The 25,160-nt window shown below is 34.9% G+C and overlaps 1 protein-coding gene across 3 annotated transcripts in view; it reads left to right on the top strand.

The window, feature by feature from the left end:
• The window catches only part of SMCHD1 (structural maintenance of chromosomes flexible hinge domain containing 1), a 189,845-nt gene that overhangs the window by 41,668 nt on the left and 123,017 nt on the right, over nucleotides 1–25,160 (top strand). For all 3 annotated transcript variants that reach the window (XM_073212867.1, XM_037018172.2, XM_037018179.2), the window contains exons 6-11: nucleotides 12,989–13,103; nucleotides 13,236–13,355; nucleotides 19,137–19,303; nucleotides 21,909–21,999; nucleotides 22,687–22,897; nucleotides 24,970–25,090. In XM_073212867.1, the coding sequence (XP_073068968.1) occupies nucleotides 12,989–13,103; nucleotides 13,236–13,355; nucleotides 19,137–19,303; nucleotides 21,909–21,999; nucleotides 22,687–22,897; nucleotides 24,970–25,090 (825 nt within the window). The remainder of the gene's footprint in view (nucleotides 1–12,988; nucleotides 13,104–13,235; nucleotides 13,356–19,136; nucleotides 19,304–21,908; nucleotides 22,000–22,686; nucleotides 22,898–24,969; nucleotides 25,091–25,160) is intronic.

Raw genomic sequence — 25,160 nt, 5'->3', positions numbered from 1 at the left:
TCGCAGGACTGCTCTCTTGCATGCATCCTACCTGATGGACAAGATATGCCTGTGTTGGTGTCATTAAAACATGTCTTATTGCCCTTAAGGTTAATCTCCTCTAACGTCTTTGTGGATTGGGCACACACCCTAGCAAAAAACTGCTACTTGCTGGGGTGCGTGAAACCTCCTCATCAGTACTGCTGCTGGCCTCCTGTGGAAAGGACGAATTGTGAACTGGAACTGGTTTGAATACAGCTGGGATAACCTCAGGCTTGAGGGTTATTATAAGTTTTGTTACCTGTACCAAAATCTTGTTGTATCTTAATTTTTGTTATTATCTACATGTTGTTATTCTCTGTTGCTGTTGTGGACTCTGGTTACAGTGCTCCAGCTTTCTCATACAGGATCCATTACAGATTGAGAGCATGGAGATTGTGAGGCAAGAATCCTGGAGGGGTGGAGTGTGGGGAAAATGGAAGTTCCTGTGGCCAGAATCCTCACTTTACCCTGACCTACTTGATGATGTAATTGGCTTACTGCTAGGGTAGTGCTTCCACACCCTAGGCAATAAGCTTTTACTGACTGAGTCAATATATATGTAAAGAGCTCTGCCCAGTGCTCCGTGCTCTGGATGGATACATGGACAGAGGTCAGTTACAGACCTGCAGACTGCTGGATGCAGTCGTGATTCTAGTGCTTGACCTACTGCGTGGAGAATAAAGCCGGGCATAAACCCTGTTACCCCAAGAACGTCCACTGTCATTTCTTGGTCTCACTGAATCCATAGTGAACTTGCTTGGGGATGAAACCCTCAGGCAAGACAGATAACTAAAACATAATTGTGATACTGTGTTTTCATTTATTTACTTTGTGTAACTAAAGTGTAACATTACTAAGGGTGACATTAGTTAGGTCCCCTGGTTGGCCATAATTCCAGTGTGTTGGGTCAGTGCTACTTTTTGCACTTTCAGCTTTCTCAGCAGTTAAAATGCTGTCAACTCAGGGAGCCACATAAAAATAGCATGCCACATGGCCCACCTCACGTTTTTAGTTTGTGGAAATAGACTCCTAACAAGATTTTTCCTGTAGAAAAAGCTACTTTTTTTTCCATTTTTTTCTCTGCAGATTAAGATGAGTTTTCATTTACTTGCTGGTATTTGTATTATTTTAATTTAGGGAATGAATATGTAACATTTCAGCATCCTTTGATTATTTCCATTGTGTCCTACAGATGTATTCCAGAAGCTCTTATGGGGGCTGTGCCTATTTGTCAGCTTTTTTTGGACATGAAACGTTCTTCATTGTGGCAGTATTTTTCCCTTTGGTAGATTTGAGATAGTGAGATATATATATATATACATACGTAGTTGCTCTGCCCTGCGTTCTGTCTCCTATTTCCTGGCAGTCACATACTGTTTATAGATTTTTCGTTTTTACTAATTTGGTTATATCTCCAGTTCCTTTTTATTTCAACACCTTTTGTGTTTGTTTCCATGCAGATTGTGCTTCTCTCTTCTAATCAATACCCTTATTTCACAAAGACAGTGTCCTCTTAACAGTGTATCAAGAATATGACTTTTCTAAAATTCTTTTTGTTATTTGATACAAATTTATTCCTGAGAGAATTGGCTTCCTAAATTCTCCAGAGGACTGCTTCTGTGACAGAAAATTATTTAAGTTCTTAGGTTATTGTTCTGCTTTTATTTCTTCACTAAGGGATATTTATATAACCCCTGAGTGTAGATTTAGGCATTTTTCTAGATTTACTTACAAAAGTCTGAAACCTTCTGGAAATTTGTTTCCAGCCCTGTTTGCTCAGTAGGGTTTTTGTCTACTTTAGGTTTGCATGGATGATTTGGATTGAAAAAGGATACTTACTGCCAGGTGATTATATCCATTCCTGATCAGTGAACAGAATTACTTAGTTTTGAATCAAACTATATATTGTGGTTTTATATCTGAGCTTCCCTTACCTTACATTTTCATGTTCTTCCCCATATATTGTTATTATTATTATTTTTTATTTTGTTATCATTAATCTACAATTACATGAGCAACATTATGTTTACTAGACTCCCCCCATCGTCAGTACCCCCCACATGCCCCATTACTGTCACTGTCCATCTGTGTAGTAAGATGTTATAGAATCACTACTTGTCTTCTCTGTGTTGTACAACCCTCCCCGTGCCACACCCCACACACTATGTCTGCTAATACTAATGCCCCTTTTTTCCCCCGTTATCCCTCCCTTCCCACCCATCCTCCCCAGTCCCTTTTCCTTTGGTAACTGTTAGTCCATTCTTGGGTTCTGTGAGTCTGCTGCTGTTTTGTTCCTTCAGTTTTTTTCTTTGTTCTTATACACCACGTATGAGGGAAATCATTTGATACTTGTCGTTCTCTACATGGCTTATTTCACTGAGCATAATACCCTCTAGCTCCATCCATGTTGTTGCAAATGGTAGGATTTGTTTTCTTCTTATGGCTGAATAATATTCCATTGTGTATATGTACCACATTTACTTTATCCATTCATCTATTGATGGACACTTAGGTTGCTTCCATTTCTTGACTATTGTAAATAGTGCTGCGATAAACATAGGGGTGCATATGTCTTTTTCAAACTGGAGTGCTGCATTCTTAGGGTAAATTCCCAGAAGTGGAATTCCTGGGTCAAATGGTATTTCTATTTTGAGTTTTTTGATGAACCTCCACACTGCTTTCCACAGTGGTTGAACTATTTTACACTCTCACCAGCAGTGTAGGAGGGTTCCCCTTTCTCTGCATCCTCACCAACATTTGTTGTTGTTTGTCTTCTGGATGGTGGCCATCCTTACTTGTGTAAGGTGATATCTCATTGTGGTTTTAATTTGCATTTCTCTGATGATGAGCAATGTGGAGCATTTTTTTGTGTGCCTGTTGACCATCTGTATTTCTTTTTTGGAGAACTGTCTGTTCATTTCTTCTGCCCATTTTTTAATTGGATTGTTTGCTTTTTGTTTGTTGAGGTGCATGAGCTCTTTATATATTTTGGATGTCAACCCTTTATCAGATCTGTCATTTATGAATATATTCTCCCATATGGTAGGATGCCTTTTTGTTCTACTGATGGTGTCCTTTGCTGTAAATAATCTTTTTAGTTTGATACAGTCCCACTTGTTCATTTTTGCTTTTGTTTCCTTTGCCCAGGGGAGATATGTTCATGAAGAAGTTCCTAACGTTTATGTCCAAGAGATTTTTGCCTAAGTTTTTTTCTAAGAGTTTTATGGTTTCATCACTTACATTCAAGTCTTTGATCCATTGCAAATTTACTTTTGTGTATGGGGTTAAACAATAATCCAGTTTCATTCTATTAATGTAGCTGTCCAGTTTTGCCAACACCAGCTTTTGAAGAGGCTGTCATTTCCCCATTGTAGATCCATGGCTCCTTTATCATATATTAATTGACCATATATGTTTGGGTTAATATCTGGACTCTGTTCTGTTCCACTGGTCTGTGGCTCTGTTCTTGTGCCAGTACCAAATTGTCTTGATTACTGTGGCTTTGTAGTAGAGCTTGAAGTCAGGGAGCATAATTCTGCTTGCTTTATTCTTCCTTCTCAGGATTGCTTTGGCTATTTGGGGTCTTTTGTGGTTCAATATGAATTTGATAACTATTTGTTCCAGTTCATTGAAGAATGCTGTCAGTATTTTGATAGGGATTGCATTGAATCTGTATATTGCTTTAGGTAGGATGGCCATTTTGACAATATTAATTCTTCCTAGCCAAGAGCATGGGATGAGTTTCCATTTGTTCATGTCCTCTTTAATTTCTTTTAGGAATATCTTGTAGTGTTCAGGGTATAGGTCTTTCACTTCCTTGGTTAGGCTTATTCCTAGGTATTTTATTCCTTTTGAAGCAATTGTGAATGGAATTGTTTTCCTGATTTCTCTTTCTGCTAGTTCTTCGTTAGTCTTCAGGAATGCAACAGAGTTCTGTGTATTAGTTTTGTATCCTGCAACGTTGCTGAATTCAGATATTACTTCTAGTAGTTTTGGAGTGGAGTCTTTAGGGTTTTTTATGTACAATATCATGTCATCTACAGATAGGGACAGTTTAACTTCTTCCTTGCCAACCTGGATGCCTTTTATTTCTCTGTGTTGTCTAATTGCCATGGCTAGAACCTCCAGTACTATGTTGAATAGAAGTGGGGAAAGTGGGCATACGTCTTGTTCCCAATCTTAAAAGAAAAGCTTTCAGCTTCTCGCTGTTAAGTATGATGTTGACTGTGGGTTTGTCATATATGGCCTTTATTATGTTGAGGTATTTGTCCTCTATACCCATTTTGTTGAGAGTTTTTATCATGAATGGATGTTGACTTTTGTCAGATGCTTTTTCAGCATCTATGGAGATTTTCATATGGTTTTTGTCCTTCTTGTTGATGTGGTGGATGATGTTGATGGATTTTCAAATGTTGTACCATCCTTTCATCCCTGAAATGAATCCTACTTGATCATGGTGTATGATCCTCTTGATGTATTTTTGAATTCGGTTTGCTAATATTTTGTTGAGTATTTTTGCATCTATGCTCATCAGGGATATTGGTCTGTAATTTTCTTTTTTGGTGGTGTCTTTGCCTGGTTTTGGTATTATAGTGATGCTGGCTGGCTTCATAGAAAGAGTTTGGAAGTATTCCCTCCTCTTCTATTTTTTGGAAAACTTAAGGAAAATGGATATTATGTCTTCTCTATATGTCTCATAAAATTCAGCGGTGAATCTATCTGGTCCGGGGTTTTGTACTTGGTTAGTTTTTTGATTACCGATTCAATTTCATTGCTGGTAATTGGTCTGTTAGATTTTCTGTTTTTACCTGGGTCAGTCTTGGAAGGTTGTATTTTTCTAGGAAGTTGTCCATTTCTTCTTGGTTATGCAGTTTGTTAGCATATAGATTTACATAGTATTCTCTAATAATTCTTTGTATTTCTGTGGTGTCTGTAGTAATTTTTCCTGTCTGATTTCTGATTCTGTTTATGTGTTTAGATTCTCTTTTTCTCTTAAGTCTGGCTAGCGGTTTACCTATTTTGTTTATTTTCTCAAAGAACCAGCTCTTGGTTTCATTGATTTTTTCTACTGTTTTATTCTTCTCAATTTTTTTTATTTCTTCTCTGATCTTCATTATGTCCCTCCTTGTGCTGACTTTGGGCCTCATTTGTTGTTGTTCTTGCAGTTTCAATTGTGCCTTTAGACTATTCATTTGGGATTGTTCTTCCTTCTTTAAATAAGCCTGGATTTCTACATACTTTCCTCTTAGAAATGCCTTCACTGCATCCCACAGAAGTTGGGGCTTTGTGCTGTTGTCATTTGTCTCCATATATTGCTAGATCTCTGTTTTAATTTGGTCATTGATCCATTGGTTATGTAGGAGCATGTTGTGAAGCCTCCATGTGTTTGGGAGCCTTTTTGTTTCTTTGTACAATTTATTTCTGGTTTTATACCTTTGTGATAAGAGAAATTGGTTGGTAGAATTTCAGTCTTTTTTAATTTACTGAGGCTCTTTTTGTGTCCTAGTATGTGGTCTATTCTGGAAAATATTCCACATGCACATGAGAAGAATGTATATCCTGCTGCTTTTGGGTGTAGAGTTCTGTAGATGTCTGTTAGGTCCATCTGTTCTAGTGTGCTGTTCAGTGCCTCTGTGTCCTTACTAATTTTTGTCTGGTGGATCTGTCCTTTGGAGTTACTTTCTTTGTTTTGAAGTCTATTTTGTCTGATACAAGTACTGCAGCTCCTGCTTTTTTCTCCCTATTGTTTGCATGAAATATCTTTTTCCATCCCTTGAGTTTTAGTCTGTGTATGTCTGGGTTTAAGGTGAGTCTCTTGTAAGCAGCGTATAGATGGGTCTTGCTTCTTTATCCATTCTGTTACTCTGTCTTTTGATTGGTGCATTCAGCCCATTTACATTTAGGGTGATTATCAATAGATGTGTATTTATTGCCATTGCATGCTTTGGATTTGTGGTTACCAAAGGTTCATGGGTAGCTTCTTTACTATCTAACCATCTAACTTAACACCCTTATTAAGCTATTATAAACACAGTCTGATGATTCTTTATTTCTCTCCCTTCCTATTCTTCCTCCTCCATTCTTTGTATGTTAGGTGTTTTATTATGTACTCTTTTGTGTTTCCTTTGACTGCTTTTGTCAGTAGTTGATTTTATTTTTTGCCTTTAGTTAGTATTTCGTTGGTCTGCTTTCTTTGCTGTGATTTTATTTTCTCTGGTGACATCTATTTAGCCTTACGAGTGCTTCTGTCTAAAGCATTCCCTTTAAGGTGTCCTGTAGAGGTGGTTTGTGGTGGGCAAAGTACCTCAACTTTTACTTGTCTGGGAATTGTTTAATCCCTCCTTCAAATTTAAATGATAATCGTGCTTGATACAGTCTCCTTGGTTCAAGGCCCTTCTGTTTCATTGCATTAAATATATCATGCCATTCTCTTCTGGCCTGTAAGGTTTCTGTTGAGAAGTCTGATGATAGCCTGATGGGTTTTCCTTTGTTGGTGATCTTTCCTCTCTCTCTCTGGCTGCCTTTAATATTCTGTCCTTGTCTTTGATCTTTGCCATTTTTATTATTATATGTCTTGGTGTTGTCCTCCTTGCATCCATTTTATTGGGAAATCTGTGGGCTTCGATCTTCTGAGAGACTATTTCCTCCCCCAGCTTGGTGAAGTTTTCATTAATTATTTCTTCAAAGGCACTTTGTATCCTTTTTTCTCTCTCTTCTTCTTCTTCTGGTACCCCTATAATCCAGATATTGTTCCATTTGGATTGGTCACACAGTTCTCTTAATATTCTTTCATACCTGGAGATCTTTTTATCTCTCTTCCTCAGCTTCTCTGTGTTCCTGTTCTCTGATTTATGTTCCATTAACAGACCCCTGTACCTCATCCAGTCTGCTCTTAAGTCCTTCCAGAGATTGTTTCAATTCTGTTATTTCCCTCCGGACTTCATCCCTTAGCTCTTGCATATTTGTCTGCAGGTCCATCAGCATGGTTATGACCTTTATTTTGAATTCTTTTTAAGGAAGATTGGTTATATCTATCTCCCCAGGCCCTCTGTCTGGCATTGTCTGAGTGATTCTTAACTGGACCAAGTTGTTCTGCCTTTTCATGGCAATAGAGGTATTCATAGGCAGGTAGTGCGTGTGTCAGCTGGGAGAACAAAGTCCCTTCCTGCTTGCTGGTCACCTTGCCCTTCTCTGCTGTCTGTGTCAGTTACTCACAGACAGGGAGCAGTCTCTGGGTTAATCACCTGAGCTGCTGTGGGTGGGGTGGCTCTCAGGCTAGTTCATAGCCCTGTGGGGTGTGGCCGGCGAACTGGGTGTGTTCTTCTGCGAGAACAGCGCCCCTTCGTGCCTTGCCCCGGCTTCCTCTGTCTGTGCGGGACAGCTGCGCCCAGGCAGCCACCTCTGGATCTGTCCTGGTTAGCTGTGTGCTGGGAGGAGACTCTGGGTAGTTGCTGTGGGCAGGCCTGCTCTCTGGCTGCTCTGCCTCTGTGGTAGGTCAGCCGGTTTGCTTGTAGCACCAGCCAGTGGGAATGAATGGCAGGTTGATTATCGCTGTGAGGGTCTTGTGGGCTGGGTTACCACCCCCACCCCAGGGTTTGGGGTACCTGAAGTTCCTTAGGATTCCCAGCCTGCTGGTCTGAATATGCTGGGATGATTTTTTCCACCTATTAAGCCCTTGTCCCTTTAAGATTTTTCCTTTTGTGCCAGAGGAGCCAGCTGTGGGGACCCACCCGCTCACAGTCTTCATCTCGGATATTACTGTTCTGTTTCTCTAACATCCAGTACACCGTGCAATGTGTGTCTGTTCTCCCGGTGCACATTACTACAGCTGGTTATTTAGCAGTCCTGGGCTCCCACTACCTCCCTGCTCCATCTTCTCCCCTCCTGCTGGTGGGCTGGGGTGGGGGCTCACTCGGGTCCCACTGGGCCACGGCTTGTATCTTACCCGCTTCGTGAGGCGCTGAGTTCTCGCAGATGTAGATGTAGTCTGGCTGTTGTTCTGTGTCTTCTGGTCTCTCTTTGAGGCGTAATATTTGTTTTATTTTCAAAAATATACATGGTTTTGGGAGGAGATTTCTGCCGCCCTACTCACACCTCCATCTTGAGCCTCTATCCCCCCCGATATGTTATTTTATGGATAATATTTTAGGGGAGGATATTTCCAGCCTATTTCTTGGAAGTATTGCCATAGTAATTAAAGTCTTAGGATCCATTTGCTGTCCACAGAATTTGATTAATCATAATTTTTGGTTTATAACAATTTATTAGTTCAGACATTGTTCTTTTAAAGTTGACTTACTAAAAAATTTAATAGGTTGACTAACCGGAATCTATTACCCAAAATCAGTAAGTAGAAACTTTTTGGGAATTACATCTTTGTGTTCCTTCCTTATTCTGTTTCTTTTCTGCCCACTAATGTTAATTGCTATCTTTTTTTTCCCCTTGTTTTTAAAAAATGTAAATATCTAATTTAGCTTGTTTTTTTGAGTTTATGAGAAAGGATATGTTGGTCTACAAGAGACTTGAATTTTCATTTAATATTAGGTTACTAGGATTTCATCTTCATGTGGGTCTGTAGTTCATTCTTTTTCATAACTATATAATATATTGTATTTTGTATACCAAAAAAATCTGTGTATTTATCCAGTCTCCAGACATTTGGCTTTTCCCTGACATTTACTGTCTAAAAAGCTTATGATTGTGTGTGTGTGTGTATGTACATGTTATATATATTATTTGGTCCAAACAAATATAAGTCCTTCAGTATGTGCCTAAGAGGGAATTTGTGGTTTATAAAGATGAAAGTTCCAATTTACAAGGTAATGGAAAATTGTTTTCCAAAGTGATTGTATTGATTATACTTCAGCCACTTAAGAAAATTTGATGAAACTTACTTAGGGGAACCATTTGGGTCTCATGTTTTCTTGTGGGAGGAATTTTTAACTATTACTTTGATTTTTGTAATAGAGTTATAAGAATATTTACGCTTTCTATTTCTTACTGATTTAGCTTTGGTAAGCTAATATTTTACTAGGAATTAGTACATTAAATTTTCAATTTATTAGTATATAGTTGATGTCTTCAAACAATGCTTTGATAAACTTTATTTTTCTGTTTTCAGATTCTTTGATTTCTGCTCTTATCTTTATTATTAGGACTGTCTTGTTTTAGGATTATTTTGCCCTATTTATAGTATCTTATTGTGGAATCTTAGATTATTTGGTACCTTCTTTTCTGAGATGAATATTTTATGCTACACATTTTCTTCTATGAAGTGCTTTTACTGCATCTTGCTATTACGCTGCATTTTCACTTTCCTTCTGTTTAATGTATTTTTTATTTCCCTTGCAGCTTGCTCTTTGATCCATGTATTGTTTTAGGAATGTTTGTTCAGTTTCCAATTGTTCCCAACAGATTTTTCTGTTTTCTTTATGTTTATGTCTAGCTAGTTTGATTTCATCATGGTCAGAGAACAAATCTTAAGTTTGTTGAGATTTGTTTTATGATCCAGGATATGATCTGTTTTGTAGAATTTTCTGTGCCATTGCAAAGAATATGTATTTTGCTGTTGTTGGGAAGAGTGTTCTGTAAATGGCAGTTAGATTCAGCTCTTTATATCCTTGCCGCTTTTCTGTGTGGTGACAACTAAGAGATGGATATTGAAGACCCCATTTATTTGCAGGTTTGTTTCTCTTTTCAGTTTTCTAAATTTTTGCTTTGTTTATTTTGAACTTATATTATTGGTGCATACAGTTAGTTAGGATTGTTATGTCTTCTTGGTGAATTGACCCATTTACCATTATGGAGTGAGTGCTACTCTTTGTCCATGGTAATTTTCTTACTCTGAAATGTATTTTGTGTAATATTAAGAAAGTCACTGCAGCTTTCTTTTCACTCATGCTTGCATGGTATATCTTTTTTCTGTCCATTTTCTTTTAACCTTCTTATGTCATTTTATTTTGAAATGAGATTCTTATAGACAACATATAGTTGGGTCATTTTTAAAATTCACTTTGCAAATTTTATTTAGTGTATTTGTTCCATTGCATTTACTGTCATTGATATGCATGTGTGTGCTTATGTCTTAACTTTTCTATTTGTTCTCTTTATTTTTCATTTCTGTCTTTTTTGGCCTTTTTATTGTTCGCTTGAATATATTTACTCTTCCACTTTTTTAAAAAAGTGTTTTTAAGTATATATTTTTTAATGGTTGGTGCAGAGAGTACTAACTTACTGCAGTCTACTAGTAAGGACATTTTACCACTTGAAGTATAAAATTTGTACAGATCCTACCAAATTATTTAGGTCCTTTAACTCCCATTTATAATTTAGTTTTCTTAAGTATTATCTCTGAAACCATTGAGAACCATATCAGGTACCTCATTTAAGAGAAATCATATATTATTTGCCATTTTGTGTCTATTTTTTCCACCTAGCATAATGTTTTCCAGGTTAGTCCATGTTGTGGCATATATCAAAAATTCATTCTTTTTTTAATGGATGAATAATTTCCATTATTCTACTATAGTACATTTTGTTTTGTCATTTATCCCCTCAAGGGTTGATGTACATTTGGCTTGTTTTAACCTTCAAAGGTTAATGGATTATTTTGTCTGTTGTGAGTATTGTTGCTGTGATCATTTGCATACAAGTATCTCTTGGAGTCCCTGAGTCAATTTGGTTATCCACATATTTACCATTTCAGGTGGTCTTACAACTTTATGTAAATTTATCTAAGTATTGTTTTCCTTCCTGAAGGTCCTTTTAACAGTTCTGTAACTCAAGTTTGCTCTTGATGAATTGTTGTGTTGATATAGTCTGCATTTCTCTCTCTGTTTCCCATCACTGTAAAGACTTTTTTGCTGAGTTTGGAATTTTAGGTTGATTTTGTTAAAATTTTTAGCTCAGTAAAAATGTCACTCCTTTTTCTGCTGGCTTGCATAGTTTGATGAGAAAGGTATTATCATTTTTAAAGTATTTTTCTTAAAAATGTGGAAAAAAAACATACACAGTTTGCATTTTGAAGTGTGTAATCCAGTGGCTTTAATTATGTTCCACTGTTTTCTGTTATTTTAGTGGTAACTTTTAGATTAGTATACATCTTCAAGTTGTCAAACTTGCATCAAGCAATAATATGCCACTTCACATATAAGCACATCAAAACAATACTCTCTCTAGTGTTTCTGTTCTCTGACTCTTTAAAAAAAATGTTCTTTTCTTCATTGGTGTGTGTGCTGTGTGGAGTTGAAGTGTGCTCATGCATGTTGTGTTGAGTGGGTATTGTGTTGAGTTGTTTGTGGGGGCACAGGTTTGTGTCGGTGTTGTATGGAAAAGGGTTTGTGTGTGGCAGTGGTGTGTATATTGTGAAGGGACAGTTTTTTTGCGTGCTTTGTTTTGTAGGTCTGATACTTCAGTGTCTTACCTGGTCTTTGTTGTCTTTATTCTGATTATTGATATATGACATGAGGACTTTTTTTACCAATTAAAATATTTTTATTTTTCCCATCTTTGGTTTGTTCCCCCCCTTCTTAAAATTCATTGCATTTTTTTTCTTGTTGCTGTTTTTCTTGTTCCACCATTTTTTTCTTTAATATTTTAGGATTTATATATTTTCTTGGTGGTCTGTGAAAAATTTTAATGCATATTTAGCTTTAGACTTAAGTATTAAGGAATTAGGAGCACTTTAGTTCTGATAATTTTCTTCCTCAAATAATACTTTTGTTGTCCAGTATTTCAGGTCTGACTTTCTAGAAATCTCACAATTTATGCACACCATGTTTTTCCAACAACACATTTAAAAAAAAATCTAATACATACTTTAAAAATTCCCTGTATACTTACCATGTTATGATAACCTTGATGTCATATTGTGCTTGTAGGAACATTCCTTTAGAACAGATCTCTTGATGATAAATTTCCTTGGTTTGTATCTATAAATACTTTATTTAGCTATAGTTTGCAATTCTAGGTTGACAGATTTTCTGTGGCCAGTTTGAAGATAATATTCCACTGTCTTTTACTGTCAAAGCCTGCTAACCTGTTTTATCCTGTGTTTTTTTTTTTCTCTCGGCTGTTTTCTAGTTCCTCTGATTTTGATGCTCATTGGGTTGTGGATTTCTTTTCATTTACCTGTTTTGGTTCCTTTGGTCTGTATCTGTGGAGCCATCTCTTTTATTGGTACAGGAATATTTGCAGCTATTCTTCATTTCCTCCTCCCTTCCTAGATACGCTTAAATTTGTGTGAGATATTTTCCTTTACTTTTTCATGCCTTTGTGCCTACTTTGATACTTTCTTTTCCTTTCTTTCTTTGTTTCTTATGGGTAAGTTCTTTGAATGTATCTTTGTGTTCTCTAATTCTTTCCAGCCATGCCATGACTGCTCTTTAATCTTTATATTGAGTATAAGAATAGTTTCAGCCTTACCTCCAATCTCTTTATATCTGATATTGGGAAATGGTTTCCCTGGAGACCTTGCCTATATTTTGAGAGACCAGGTATGCTTAGTCTCTGGAGTGTTGTTATGGTGCAGTAGGAGAGGTTCATTAGTCATTATCCATGGAATAAGACTATCTTAAAATTCACATTATTCTTCAGATAATATTTTTGCAAGTTTTGCACCAGAAAACAATTTTGAAGGGATGGTTCTAGAGTGGACAGATATATAAGGCTACAGATATTTATTCTTGTATGCTGAGAGATTTTCTGATTTCATGGGATGGGCCCAAGAATGTACATTTATTGGAGTTTCCTGGTGATATTGATACATCTAATCTGAGGAATACACTTTGAGAACCAACGGACTAGGTGAAGTCTTGATTTTTGGTTTTAATTCTTTTGACTTTGAGTAGGGGTGTTATCTAGCTTGGGAATCATTTTATTAACACTAAATAGAAGTCCTATAACAGTTTCCTTTGGCACCTAAGTAGCTTGTTTAAAATCATTGCATTAATGTAATGTTTTATTTTAGTGACCATTCAGGATATGTTCGTCCAGTACCAGTGCCACGCAGTCTAAATAGTGATATTTCCTATTTTGGTGTTGGGGGCAAGCAGGCTGTTTTCTTTGTTGGACAATCAGCCAGAGTAAGTAAAAAGATTTCTTATAAATAGAAATTGATTAAAAATATTTTGGCATTAACCATCTAAATGTATTTAGGCTTTAAAACCAGTTTAACTTTTAGGAATTTTTAAAGTACTCTCTTTACTATTTAACAGATGATAAGCAAACCAGCAGACTCACAAGATGTTCATGAGCTTGTGCTTTCAAAAGAGGATTTTGAGAAGAAGGAGAAAAATAAAGAGTCAATATATAGTGGATATATTAGAAACAGAAAGGTATGTTTTAATTCATTAATTATAAATTTATTACCTTGGATGGATGATAGGACAGGATAGTATTTTCTGATTTCTATTTAAGATACTAATCTTGTTGCTTTAAATCTTAAAGCTACAGAATTTTCAAATTACTTAATTTTTCTTTAATTGTGTGACTAGCAAAAGTGATCATTTGTGTTTTCTCAGGCCAGAAGTCTTCAGACAAGTTGTCTTATAAAGCCTAGTAAGCCTCCTAGAAATTACTCATAAGATTGTCATTATTTTCCCTTACACTGAGATTGGTTTTTTAAATCTTTGCTGTATAATCATCACAAAACTAGAGTAGGAAACACTGATAGATTATTAGCAAATCAGAGCTCCAGCGAAATAAATGAGTGGTTTATGTATGTTGTAAGTTTCCATTCAAATTCTAATTTTAATAAACAATGTCAACAAATTTGAGTCTTGGTGGTGAGTATGTGGTATTGTATTGTTTGACTTTCTCCATTTGATTCATTACAATAATTTACTTTAAAACCTTTATTTTGAAGTAATTTTGAGTTTTTAAAATTCTTTTCAGATTCTAAAACAAGTTGTAAAATATTTATAGGAAAGTATAAAGAAAATAGAATGAAATTAGTCCATATGCCATAAAAAATTAAACTGAATTTCTTTCTAGTCTTTTTTAAATCATGTACTTAATAATTTTAAGCCTACCATTTTTTTAACTACCATTTTTTTAACATTTTAAGAATTTTTTCCATTTCATAAAATATTTTGGTGCACACATACTTCTAATAACTTCATAGTATTTATTTGGCTGAATGTACTATAGCTGTTCTGTTGAGTGTTTAACTTATTTAAAGGGTTTATGATTACACTGCCATGAATATCTTTTCATAACATTTTGCCTGAATTACGATTTTTTCTTAGCATAGATGGTTAGAATTTTAATAGCTATGACTAGTTTGGACTTTTCAAATGTTCATGGTATGTATTACAAATTAGCTTTTGTGAAAGTTTGAACCCAGGTACACTCCCAACAACAGTATATGAAAGTGCTTTCTGATTATTTTTTATTTATAAAAAGAGGGGAAGGCAGCAAAATGCTGGCAGTTTGATAGGCTTTCTTTTATTACTAATGGGTTGAATTTTTTTTCCATGTTCATTAGCCACTTTTATTTTCTCTATAACTTAACATTGTCCTCTGTCCAAGAAGTTTATTTTGTTCATTTCACTTTTCCCCCTTTAAATTTATTGCATTTATTAACAATTTACATATTTAATATATTTACATAACAGTATTCCATCTTTTTCCATTATATCTTACCATCACAAAGCCATATAAAGTGTATTTGTGGAAATATTATTTGCCATGTTAAAAGTGGTGAAAAACAGGAATTGAGATTTTAAATGATTTTCAAACCTACATACATATGATAAAGCTTGGATAGAACTGAGTTCTCTTGGGTGGTCATGTCTGCTAGCTTTTTGCTGTTTTGTGCTTAGTTTGTTCCAGCAATATTTGATGGGTACCTATAGGTTCCTAGTCCTTTTCTTTTTCTGACCTGTCCTTTCCAGCCTATTTTTTGGCTCTTCCTCTATCCCTGACCTATTAGCAGTTATTACAGTATGTATGGGTTTGGTGTTTCTTTATCGATAACTCGCAGTCTTGCTTTTTCTATAGGGCAATATAAATAAATAAGTATGTGTGTTTTGTGTGTGTGTGTGTGTGTATATATGCTACTTAATACCAGTAGTTCTCAAATCTGTTATTTCTTTTCAAGACTTTTCTCTTAAGACACTGAATTAGGCTGGACTCCATAACAGGACAAATCATCCTAGGCACTTTAAAGAGTAAAGGATTTAATGAAGGGAATTAGATACGTGATTATTGGAAGGGCTAAAGGAATCAACTTGAGGCTAAGCCTTGTAGAATAGTGCCGCAACACTCTGAACTAACCTTCAAGGATGCTGCAACATCTGTTATAACCGTAGCTAGAGGACCACCACTGGATCTGGAATTTAGAAACACACTGCTTCATTTGTGATCCAGGAGGTGGAAAGGTCTTGCTGCCACAGTTGCTCCAACACTGGAACACAGAATTTCTGGCCATAACCAGTGCTGTCTCAGTGCTGACATGTAAAGCTGATCTTTCAGTACTTTGCATGATGTTGGAAAACCTTCAAGAAACCTTAGGAAATGACCTCTCATTTTTCCCTTCTAAATCCTTTGGGTAGTGCATCTAATTGGTGAGCCGCAACCCAAAATATAAGGGAGTCTTAGAAACACTTTTTTGGCTTCCCACCCTACGCAGTTGCGGATGGAACAATAAAAGGTTGTACGAAGGGATGCTGAGTACCAACTGATCATATCTTGCACATTCATTTTCAATTTCAGTTGGATGTCCCTCCCAGGTGTTTGATAAATAACTTTTGGTATATCTGAAAACAGATATTACCTGTACACCTTTCTTATTCTCTCCTTTTCTCTCCCTTTCCCCCAACCATACTTTTCAATTAACAGTATTCCCTGGCCAAGTAATTAGTATTGTAATCCTTGTTGTTAATCATTCACCACATTTAATTCTGTCTTCTAAAATAGTTTCTTTCATCTACCTTCTTTTCCACCCATTTCCACTGCTTGATTTTAGCCTTTCTAGCCTCATCATTTCATCATATTTATCATATATTCTAAACTATCTTGTTTCTCTAATACTCCAAATCCTTATGTTCTCACTGGTCTGGAATGTTCTTAATTACATTATCTGCTGGATGAATGTCACCTTTTTAATTCTGTAGCTCTTGGTTCATATCTTTGTAAGGATACATAGTTTTGTAATCAATGTTATTCATTTCTACCAGGTAGAATTTTTAGTGAGGAAGGGCACTATCTTACTTACCTTTAACCCTATCTTCCTTTCGTCCATGTTGAGTCATAGGACTTACTAGGTACTTGGTAAATATTTGGGTAATGCACCTGCATCATTTGCAGACTCAACCTAATCTGCTAACTCTGAAAGTATATAAAATGTTACTTGTATATTATATGTTGTAGCTGTAATATTAGTAATTTAATGTGTAGGGATGTGCTGGAATAGCATTGGGGGGTTTGTTTTTATTTAATAAAGTAATAATATATGCTTATTAAAAAGAAAATCAGTTTCCTAGACACAATAGTTCAGTGTGTATCCTTAAGTTTTATATACATAACAACATACATAGTATATATATGCATATATCTGTGTATCTATATATCATATATGGTACAATTTTAATACATATAGACTCACAATAAAAATTGAGAAGTTCGTCCTCAAACACTCCCCCACAATTCCCGCCCCCCCCATTTCCCTTCTGTAAGCTATAGATGCTCTCTAAAAGTGCACTGGAATCCAGGATGGTTTTACTCCTTTTTAGACACAGTGCTTTTGGGCTAAGCCACCTGGGTTCAGGCTGTATCTTAGTTTTCTTGAACATGAAGGGCTGGGCATTGGTCCTGACCAGATCAAGTGATAGGTATCCCAAGCAAGGACTCATTGCATCCTGGGTAAGTATCCTCAATTTTTTTTTTCAGCATTTTTAGACTCAATATTTATTTTTCTTTACTTTTACCTTTATGATTCTAAAATCAGTTCAACATTATGTTATAGGATACTTCTTTATGTATGTATGCTGGTTTAGCAATATATGTTAAAAGGTCCCCTGTCCTCACAGCATTGCCACACACTCAGCTGATAGGGTCATTTTCCTACAAAAGTTTTTTGAAGCATGTTTCTGAAACTCTTCAAGTGAATCACATTAAAAGTCAATGTAGATGCACAATTGCATCAAAAAGAATAAAATACCTAGGAATAAACCTAACCAAGGAAGTGAAAGACCTGTATTCTGAAAACTACAAGACATGCATGAGAGAAATTAAAGAAGATACTAATAAATGGAAATACATTCTGTGCTCATGGATAGGAAGAATTAATATTGTCAAAATGGCCATCCTGCCTAAAGCAGTCTATAGATTCAATGCAATCCCTATCAAGATACCAGCAGCATTCTTCAGTGAACTGGAACAAATAGTTCTAAAATTCATATGGAACCACAAAATACCCCAAATAGCCAAAGCAATCCTGAGAAGGAAGAATAAAACAGTGGGGACTACACTCCCCGACTTCAAGCTCTACTACAAAGCCACAGTAATCAAGACAATTTGGTACTGGCACAAGAACAGAGCCACAGACCAGTGGAACAGAATAGAGAGTCCAGATATTAACCCAAACATGTACGGTCAATTACTATACGATAAAGGAGCCGTGGATATACAATGGGGAAATGCCAGCCTCTCCAACAACTGGTGTTGGCAAAATTGGACAGGTACATGTAAGAGAATGAAACTGGATCATTGTCTAACTCCATACACAAAAGTAAATTCAAAATGGATCAAAGACCTGAATGTAAGTCATGAAACCATAAAACTCTTAGAAAAAAACATAGGCAAAAATCTCATGGACATAAACATGAGTGACTCTTAGAAGAAAACCTAGGCAAAAATCTCTTAAATATAAACGTGAGCAACTTTTTTCTGAATGCATCTCCATGGCAAGAGAAACAAAATCAAAACTGAAAAAAATAGGACTACATCATGCTATAAAGCTTCTGTTCAGCAAAGGACACCATCAGCAGAACAAAAAGGCATCCTACAGTATGGGAGAATATATTTGTAAATGAGATATCCGACAAGAGGTTAACATCCAAAATGTATAAAGAACTCACACACCTCAACACCCTAAGAGCAAATAACCCCATTAAAAAATGGACAGAGTATATGAACAGACACTTCTCCAAAGAAATTCAGATGGCTAACAGGCACATGAAAAGATGCTCCACATCGCTAGTTATCAGAGAAATGCAAATTAAAACTGCAATGAGATATCACCTCACACCAGTAAGGATCGCCATCATCGAAAAGACAACAAATGTTGGCGAGGTTATGGAGAAAGGGGAACCCTCCTACACTGCTGGTGGGAATGTAAATTAGTTCAACCATTGTGGAAAGCAGTATCGAGGTTCCTCAGAATGCTAAAAATAGAAATACAATTTGACCCAGGAATTTACCCTAAGAATGCAGCAACCTAGTTTCAAAGAGACATGTGCAGCCCTATGTTTATCACAGCACTATTTACAATAGCCAAGAAATGGAAACAAACTAAGTGTCTATCAGTAGATGAATGGTTAAAGTAAATGTACATATACACAATGGAATACTATTCAACCATAAGAAAGAAATCCTACCATTTGCAACAACATGGATGGAGCTAGAGGGTATTATGCTCAGTGAAATAAGTCAGGCAGAGAAAGACAAATACCAAATGATTTCCCTCATTTGTGGAGTATAACAATGAAGCAAAACTGAAGGAATAAAATAACACTCACAGACTCCCAAGAAGGGACTAGTGATTACCAAAGGGGAGGGGTTGGGGAGGGTGTTTGGGGAGGGAGGGAGAAAGGGATTGTGGGGTATCATGATTGGTGCACATGGTGTATGTGGGGTCACAGGGAAGACAATGTATCTCAGAGAAGACAAATAGGGACTCTGGCATCTTACTACACTGATGGACAGTGACTACAATGGGGAGTGGGGGTGGGACTCGATAATAAGGGTGAATATAATAACCACATTGTTTTTCTTGTGAAACCTTCATAAGAGTATATATCAATGATACCTTAATTAAAAAAAGAAATAAATGTTATTTGTGTAATTACAATTGAGATGTATCTAATCTATTGTATTTATATTCACTTTTATAGCCATCTGATTCTGTTCATATTACAAATGATGATGAAAGATTTCTACATCATCTTATCTTAGAGGAGAAGGAAAAAAATAGTTTTACTGCTGTGGTTATCACAGGGGTACAACCAGAACACATGCAGTACTTGAAAAATTATTTCCATCTTTGGACAAGGCAGTTAGCGTAAGTAAATTATTTATTTGATTTAGGACATGCTGTTACTTGTTTTTTGTTTTTTTTTTTAAGACAGAAAATGTTAGAGATACATTGAAGCCTTTTGGTGGTCTGCTTTGCTCCTGTCCCATTTCCCTCCCTTCCATGCAGTAACCAATATTCAGATGTTGGCATTCAAATAGTTCTCTATTATGTAACTATTGGTTGTTCACCTGTATTATATTGGCTATTGTTTGAGGCACAGGCTTTTCAACACCTATTATAAAATTTAAAATGAACTTTAGAATTTATCAAATTTGGCACCATCATTTCTATGTCTCTCTTTTGTGTGCTTGTATTGTAGCGCCTATCATAACCTTCCATACAATGTATTTTCCTTCCATACAATGTATTTTTACTTACATTTTTGTGTGTATTACTCCATTGTAATCTTTTTATGCATTTTTATAATCTCAGGGTTTCCTATTCTAACGTAGATGTTCAGTAAATATTTATCAAATGAATGCATCAAGTCTGGTAAAATAAAAAATATGCAAATATACCTATATATATATATTAGTAATACTTAAATCTTTGCTTATCTATTCTAGGAAAACTTTTTAGGTAGCATATATGTTCTATTAGTTCAAGTCACAGGAATATTTATTTAATGGTGCTAAGTTTTGTTCTGTAGCTACATAGTATAGCTCATTAACTGTATTGTTTCCATCATTTGCCTTAGTCTGAGTTATTTTTTTTTTTATTTTTATTTTTTGAGAGGGCATCTCTCATTTATTGATCAAATGGTTGTTAACAACAATAAAATTCTGTATAGGGGACTCAATGCACAATCATTAATCAACCCCAAGCCTAGTTCTCAACAGTCTCCAATCTTCTGAAGCATAACGAACAAGTTCTTACATGGTGAACAAATTCTTACATAGTGAGTAAGTTCTTACATGGTGAACAGTGCTAGGGCAGTCATCACAGAAACTTTCGGTTTTGATCACGCATTATGAACTATAAACAATCAGGTCAAATATGAATATTCGTTTGATTTTTATACTTGATGTATATGTGAATCCCACATTTCTCCCTTATTGTTATTATTATTTTTTTAAATAAAATGCTGAAGTGGTAGGTAGATGCAAGATAAAGGTAGAAAACATAGTTTAGTGCTGTAAGAGGGCAAATGTAGATGATCAGGTGTGTGCCTCTAGACTAAGTATTAATCCAAGCTAGACAAGGGCAACAAAACATCCATGGATGCAGAAGAGTTCTCTCAAAATGGGGGGTGAGGTTCTAAGCCTCACCTCTGTTGATCCCCAGTTTCTCACCTGATGGCCCCCCTGCAACTGTGCCTATCTTAGGTTTTCCTCCCTTGAGGAAGCTTCTTAGTCTGAGTTATTGAATCTTGCAAAAATGCGTACATCTGCACAAAATTGTTTTTTTTTTCAAAGTATCTTTTCATATTTACCCAAAAGTCTAGTACACTTAATTTGAGATTCTCTATTTTAAAATTGTCTTGTGTGAAAATAAATTTTATTTTAGGAATATTCCTTTTCTTCTTGACTACTAATGTTTATTATTTGCCATGTAACCTGAGTTTTAAATGAGACCTTGGAACTTTTCTTCTCTTAGTATATATTTTATTAGCCATTTTATAGTATCTTTTAAGTAAAGGAACTCAATGTACATAATATATAATTAGAATATACTCTTGCTCTGTAACAAACAATAACATAAAACTTTAACAACTTATTTGAAACCTTTTTTTAAGCTATTTATAGCACTTTTTCTTAAGGTATTGTTGTAAACTTACTGTTGATAATAATGTTAACACTGTTGAGATGTCTGAAGAAAGAGCTAAAGAATTTCAGTGATAACCTTTTATTTCAGTAATATTTTGAAGACTAGCTATGATAATTAATATCTTAAAATTCATACAAAGAAATACTGCAGATTCCTGTTTGAGGAATTATAGATGTGATACGTTTTGGCCCTAAGAAATCTTACCAAATATAAGCTTTTTAAACTTAAAAATGAAGTAGCAAAAATTTCTGAATTGGTGGTTTTTAAAGGGATAATGTTGAATTTACTAGTTTTTGTTTGTTTTGGAAATGTTGGAATAAAAATGTTTAGATGCTAAAGGAGAGGAAAAATGAGAGTTATAGAATGATATTTTCATGTTGAGGAGATCATTTAAAAATAGCTAATCTTGTATACTCCCTGGTATTTGAGTCCTTTCTATGACATCTCTGACGTATGGAATTACAGTCTTCTAGCTTTTACTTTTTGATTAGCTATACTTGTTGAAAGTATGAAGTATGTGCGCTGTGAAGTTGGAAAGGCCTGGATTGCAACCCACCTCTCCTAAACTCTAGTTCTGTAACCTTAAGTAAATTATATAAACTCTTGCACTCTAATTTTTGTATCTACAAAACGAGGTGCAATATACCTGCATTTCAGCATTATTTTTACCATTAAATGGAATACCATATTTAAAAATGCTTAATATGTAGCACTTGACACCTAGTAGATATTGCCAAAGAGTAGTTACAAATTTTTTTTGGTACTATATTACATGAACTATAGTTTTATGTGCATTAAAAAATAAAGTTATTCTTTTTTTAAGGCATATTTATCATTACTATATTCATGGCCCAAAGGGAAATGAAAAACATACATCAAAAGAAGTTGGACCTTTCAACAACATTGATATTGAAGTAAGATAAAATTCCTTCTTAAAATATGAATTATTGTGTATCTGTTCCGGTTCCAAGTGACTATGGATAAGAAAAATCAGTCAACAACTAGACAACCCTTTCTTCTTTTACCAAAGTACTTTGATAATTTGATATTTAAGAGATCTTTCCTGGATATATGTTTCTTGAACCTCTGTTTACTACAGTGTTTGGTTTCTCTTTTTCCTCTGTCTCTGTAGAGATATGAGTTAGTGCTTCAATCATGTCTCAAAGCAGGGAAAGGGATGCAAATGCTTCTTTTTGTTCACAGAAGTGTTGTGACGATGAAGTAAAATTTATAAGTACATAACTTATAAGTACATAACTTTATAAGTATTGGGTTCTCAATATCCTTGCCCCAATATTAGAATTTCATGTATATCATTTGTCCTGCTTCTAACTTCTAGCAAAAAACTTTGAATTAAATGTACCTGTGACTTAATCTGTCTTCCAGTTTTGCTTTGCTCTTTGTTTACATTCTGTTTTCTAGTAGTATATTCCTTATTGAGATGCTACTTAGAGCTATTTAACCTGTATATGAGTACATATATTTCATTAAGATAGATGATTACTTATATAAATAAAAGTAGTTTTTGTCTGTTCTGTTGTTGGATCATAGTAAAGTAAAAGTCACTATAGAATTCAATTTTTGTTTTATTTTTATATTAGATTTCTATGTTTGAAAAAGGGAAGACACCTAAGATTGTCAACCTGAGGGAAATGCAAGATGACATGCAGACGTTGTACATAAACACAGCAGCTGATAGTTTTGAGTTCAAGGCTCATGTTGAAGGAGATGGTGTAGTGGAAGGGATTATCCGCTATCATCCTTTCCTATATGATAGAGAAACTTACCCTGATGATCCATGCTTTCCATCAAGTATGTTAATCTGTTTATCTTAGCTTCAAAATGTGAACTTGTGACTTAAGATAGTGATTTGTTTTTTTAATGATTATTAATTGGGCTATTAAGGCCAGAGAAATGTTAAAACATTTTTCCTCAGGCATATCTTTTTAAGTCAGGTATTTTTAATATTTGTAATTTTAATTTTTGTGTATATTCACTTCCAGGTGAATAAAACATGGCTTTAAGAAATATATTTTTTTCTCAGGGATCCCTTACTGAACAGAACTTTTTACTGCATATTAATCCTTTACATATTCTTCCCGTATCTTTGTAGGTATTTATAAAGAAATTTTTAACTTGATAAAGTCATATCAGTTTTTTCTTGATACTTTCTGATTTTTGTCTTGTTGTAGAAAGTCTTTTTATACTTCTAAATTATTAAAGGATCCTGTAGTGTTTAAAAAATCATTTTATGTTTATATCGTTAATATATCTATAAACTCTTTTTTGTGTTTACAATGAGGTAGGGTTTTAACTTAGTATTTTCCATGTGGCTGTTTGGTTTCCTAACACCAATTTTTGAATATTATCATTTTTGCAGTAGTTTGAAATACTACTTTTTATAATGATATTAAGTCCCCATAGTACATAGATCTGGATTATTTACTATAAGGTATTGGTGTATTTTATATTTTTATAATGAATAGTGATACTGTTTTATAGCTTTATGTGTATTGATATCTTTAGGGCATGAAACTCAAATTTTTTTTTGAAAATTCTTTATCTATTGCTCTTCTAGATAAACTTTGGGATTACTTTGTATATTCACTTGAAAAAAATCCTAGTGGAATTACTGAGATTGAATTGAATTCATAAATTAACAATATTAAACTTTCTCATTCAGAGTAATTCTTTACTTTATCTTGAGTGTTGTGAGGTCTGGAACCATATCTCCTAATTTGAATACAATCTTTGCCTCTGTCGAGTAAACTTTGACAAACTGTTGCTTACCTCAGTTTCCTTATCTGTGAAGTGGAAGATAGTTATGCCCCTTAGGGGTATTGTGAAGGCTAAATAAGAAACTGCTTCAAGTTCTTAGACTAGTGTTCAACATTATCTAGTAAGTGCTCATATTGATTATTCAGTGGCTCTGCCTCCCTTGATGTCACTGACCCCTTTTTATTTTGCCATTTCTAATTTTTGTGTGCTGTAGACAAAAAGATAAATTCAAATGATATCTTAAAACAAGAATCATAAGTTGAATGATCAGAGGGATTCTCTAAGAGCAAAGTGATTTGGTTTGATTGAAAGATACTTTTATGTAGAATTTCTTGTGAGGGTTTTTGGGGGTAAAAAGGGTTTATTTTAGACGGGTGGCAATGCCAGAATAACTAAGGTGTAACTACCAGGATCAAAATGTTTGATCCTAATTTATCTGGATATGTGAAAATATATTGCTAACAAACATGAAAATGTTATAGAGAATCATGCTTTTGATGCTTTGTGAAGTAATCATAGCTGTATCACCTGAATCTGATCTTTTGAAAATTTAATAGTTCATATAAACTTAAATTCAATATTATTAACTAATTTGTACTAATTTGTTCAAACTTGGCAAAGTTGCTGCTACTAGATGGCATAGATTTCCCAGGTGATTTTTTGTGAACATACTGGTTTTGACAGAGTTGTGAAACTTGTATTTTAGGTACAGGATTCAAGCTCTTATATTTGTAGGGAGGAGGGATTCTGCTGTAGGGCATAATCTCTTTGGATGTATGACTCTTGTACTCTATAATTAGAATTTAGAGATTGTAGATTCAGCAGCTAGTGTAGTGCTCCTAACACAGATTGATTAGTATATAAGTAATTACTGACCTTTAAATGAGAAACACCATTGGTAATGTGTAACCACTTTGGAACTCTGCCTAAAAATAAAGCTACTTTTAGGTTTTAAAGAACACAGTAATAAAGATCATGTGAGTTTTTGTTACCATTTCTCTGAAGCAACTTTAGTATTTCACTTACAGAAATTGATTTCTTAGTGAAAAAAGTTACATATGCTTTATATCAATAAACATTTTGTTATGCTTTTACCTTGGCTCTAGAATTAAAAGATGAAGATGATGATGACGATTGTTTCATAATTGAGAAAGCAGCAAGAGGGAAAAGGCCTATTTTTGAATGTTTTTGGAATGGACGACTAATACCATATACATCTGTTGAGGAGTAAGTTTTGATTTTTGCTGAAATTACATTGTTTCATACCCTGATCTTTTTTCTAACTAATATTTGTTCT

The sequence above is a fragment of the Manis javanica genome, chromosome 9, assembly GCF_040802235.1.
Source record: "Manis javanica isolate MJ-LG chromosome 9, MJ_LKY, whole genome shotgun sequence".
Taxonomy (NCBI): domain Eukaryota; kingdom Metazoa; phylum Chordata; class Mammalia; order Pholidota; family Manidae; genus Manis; species Manis javanica.
This window is presented reverse-complemented; position numbering and strand designations above follow the sequence as displayed.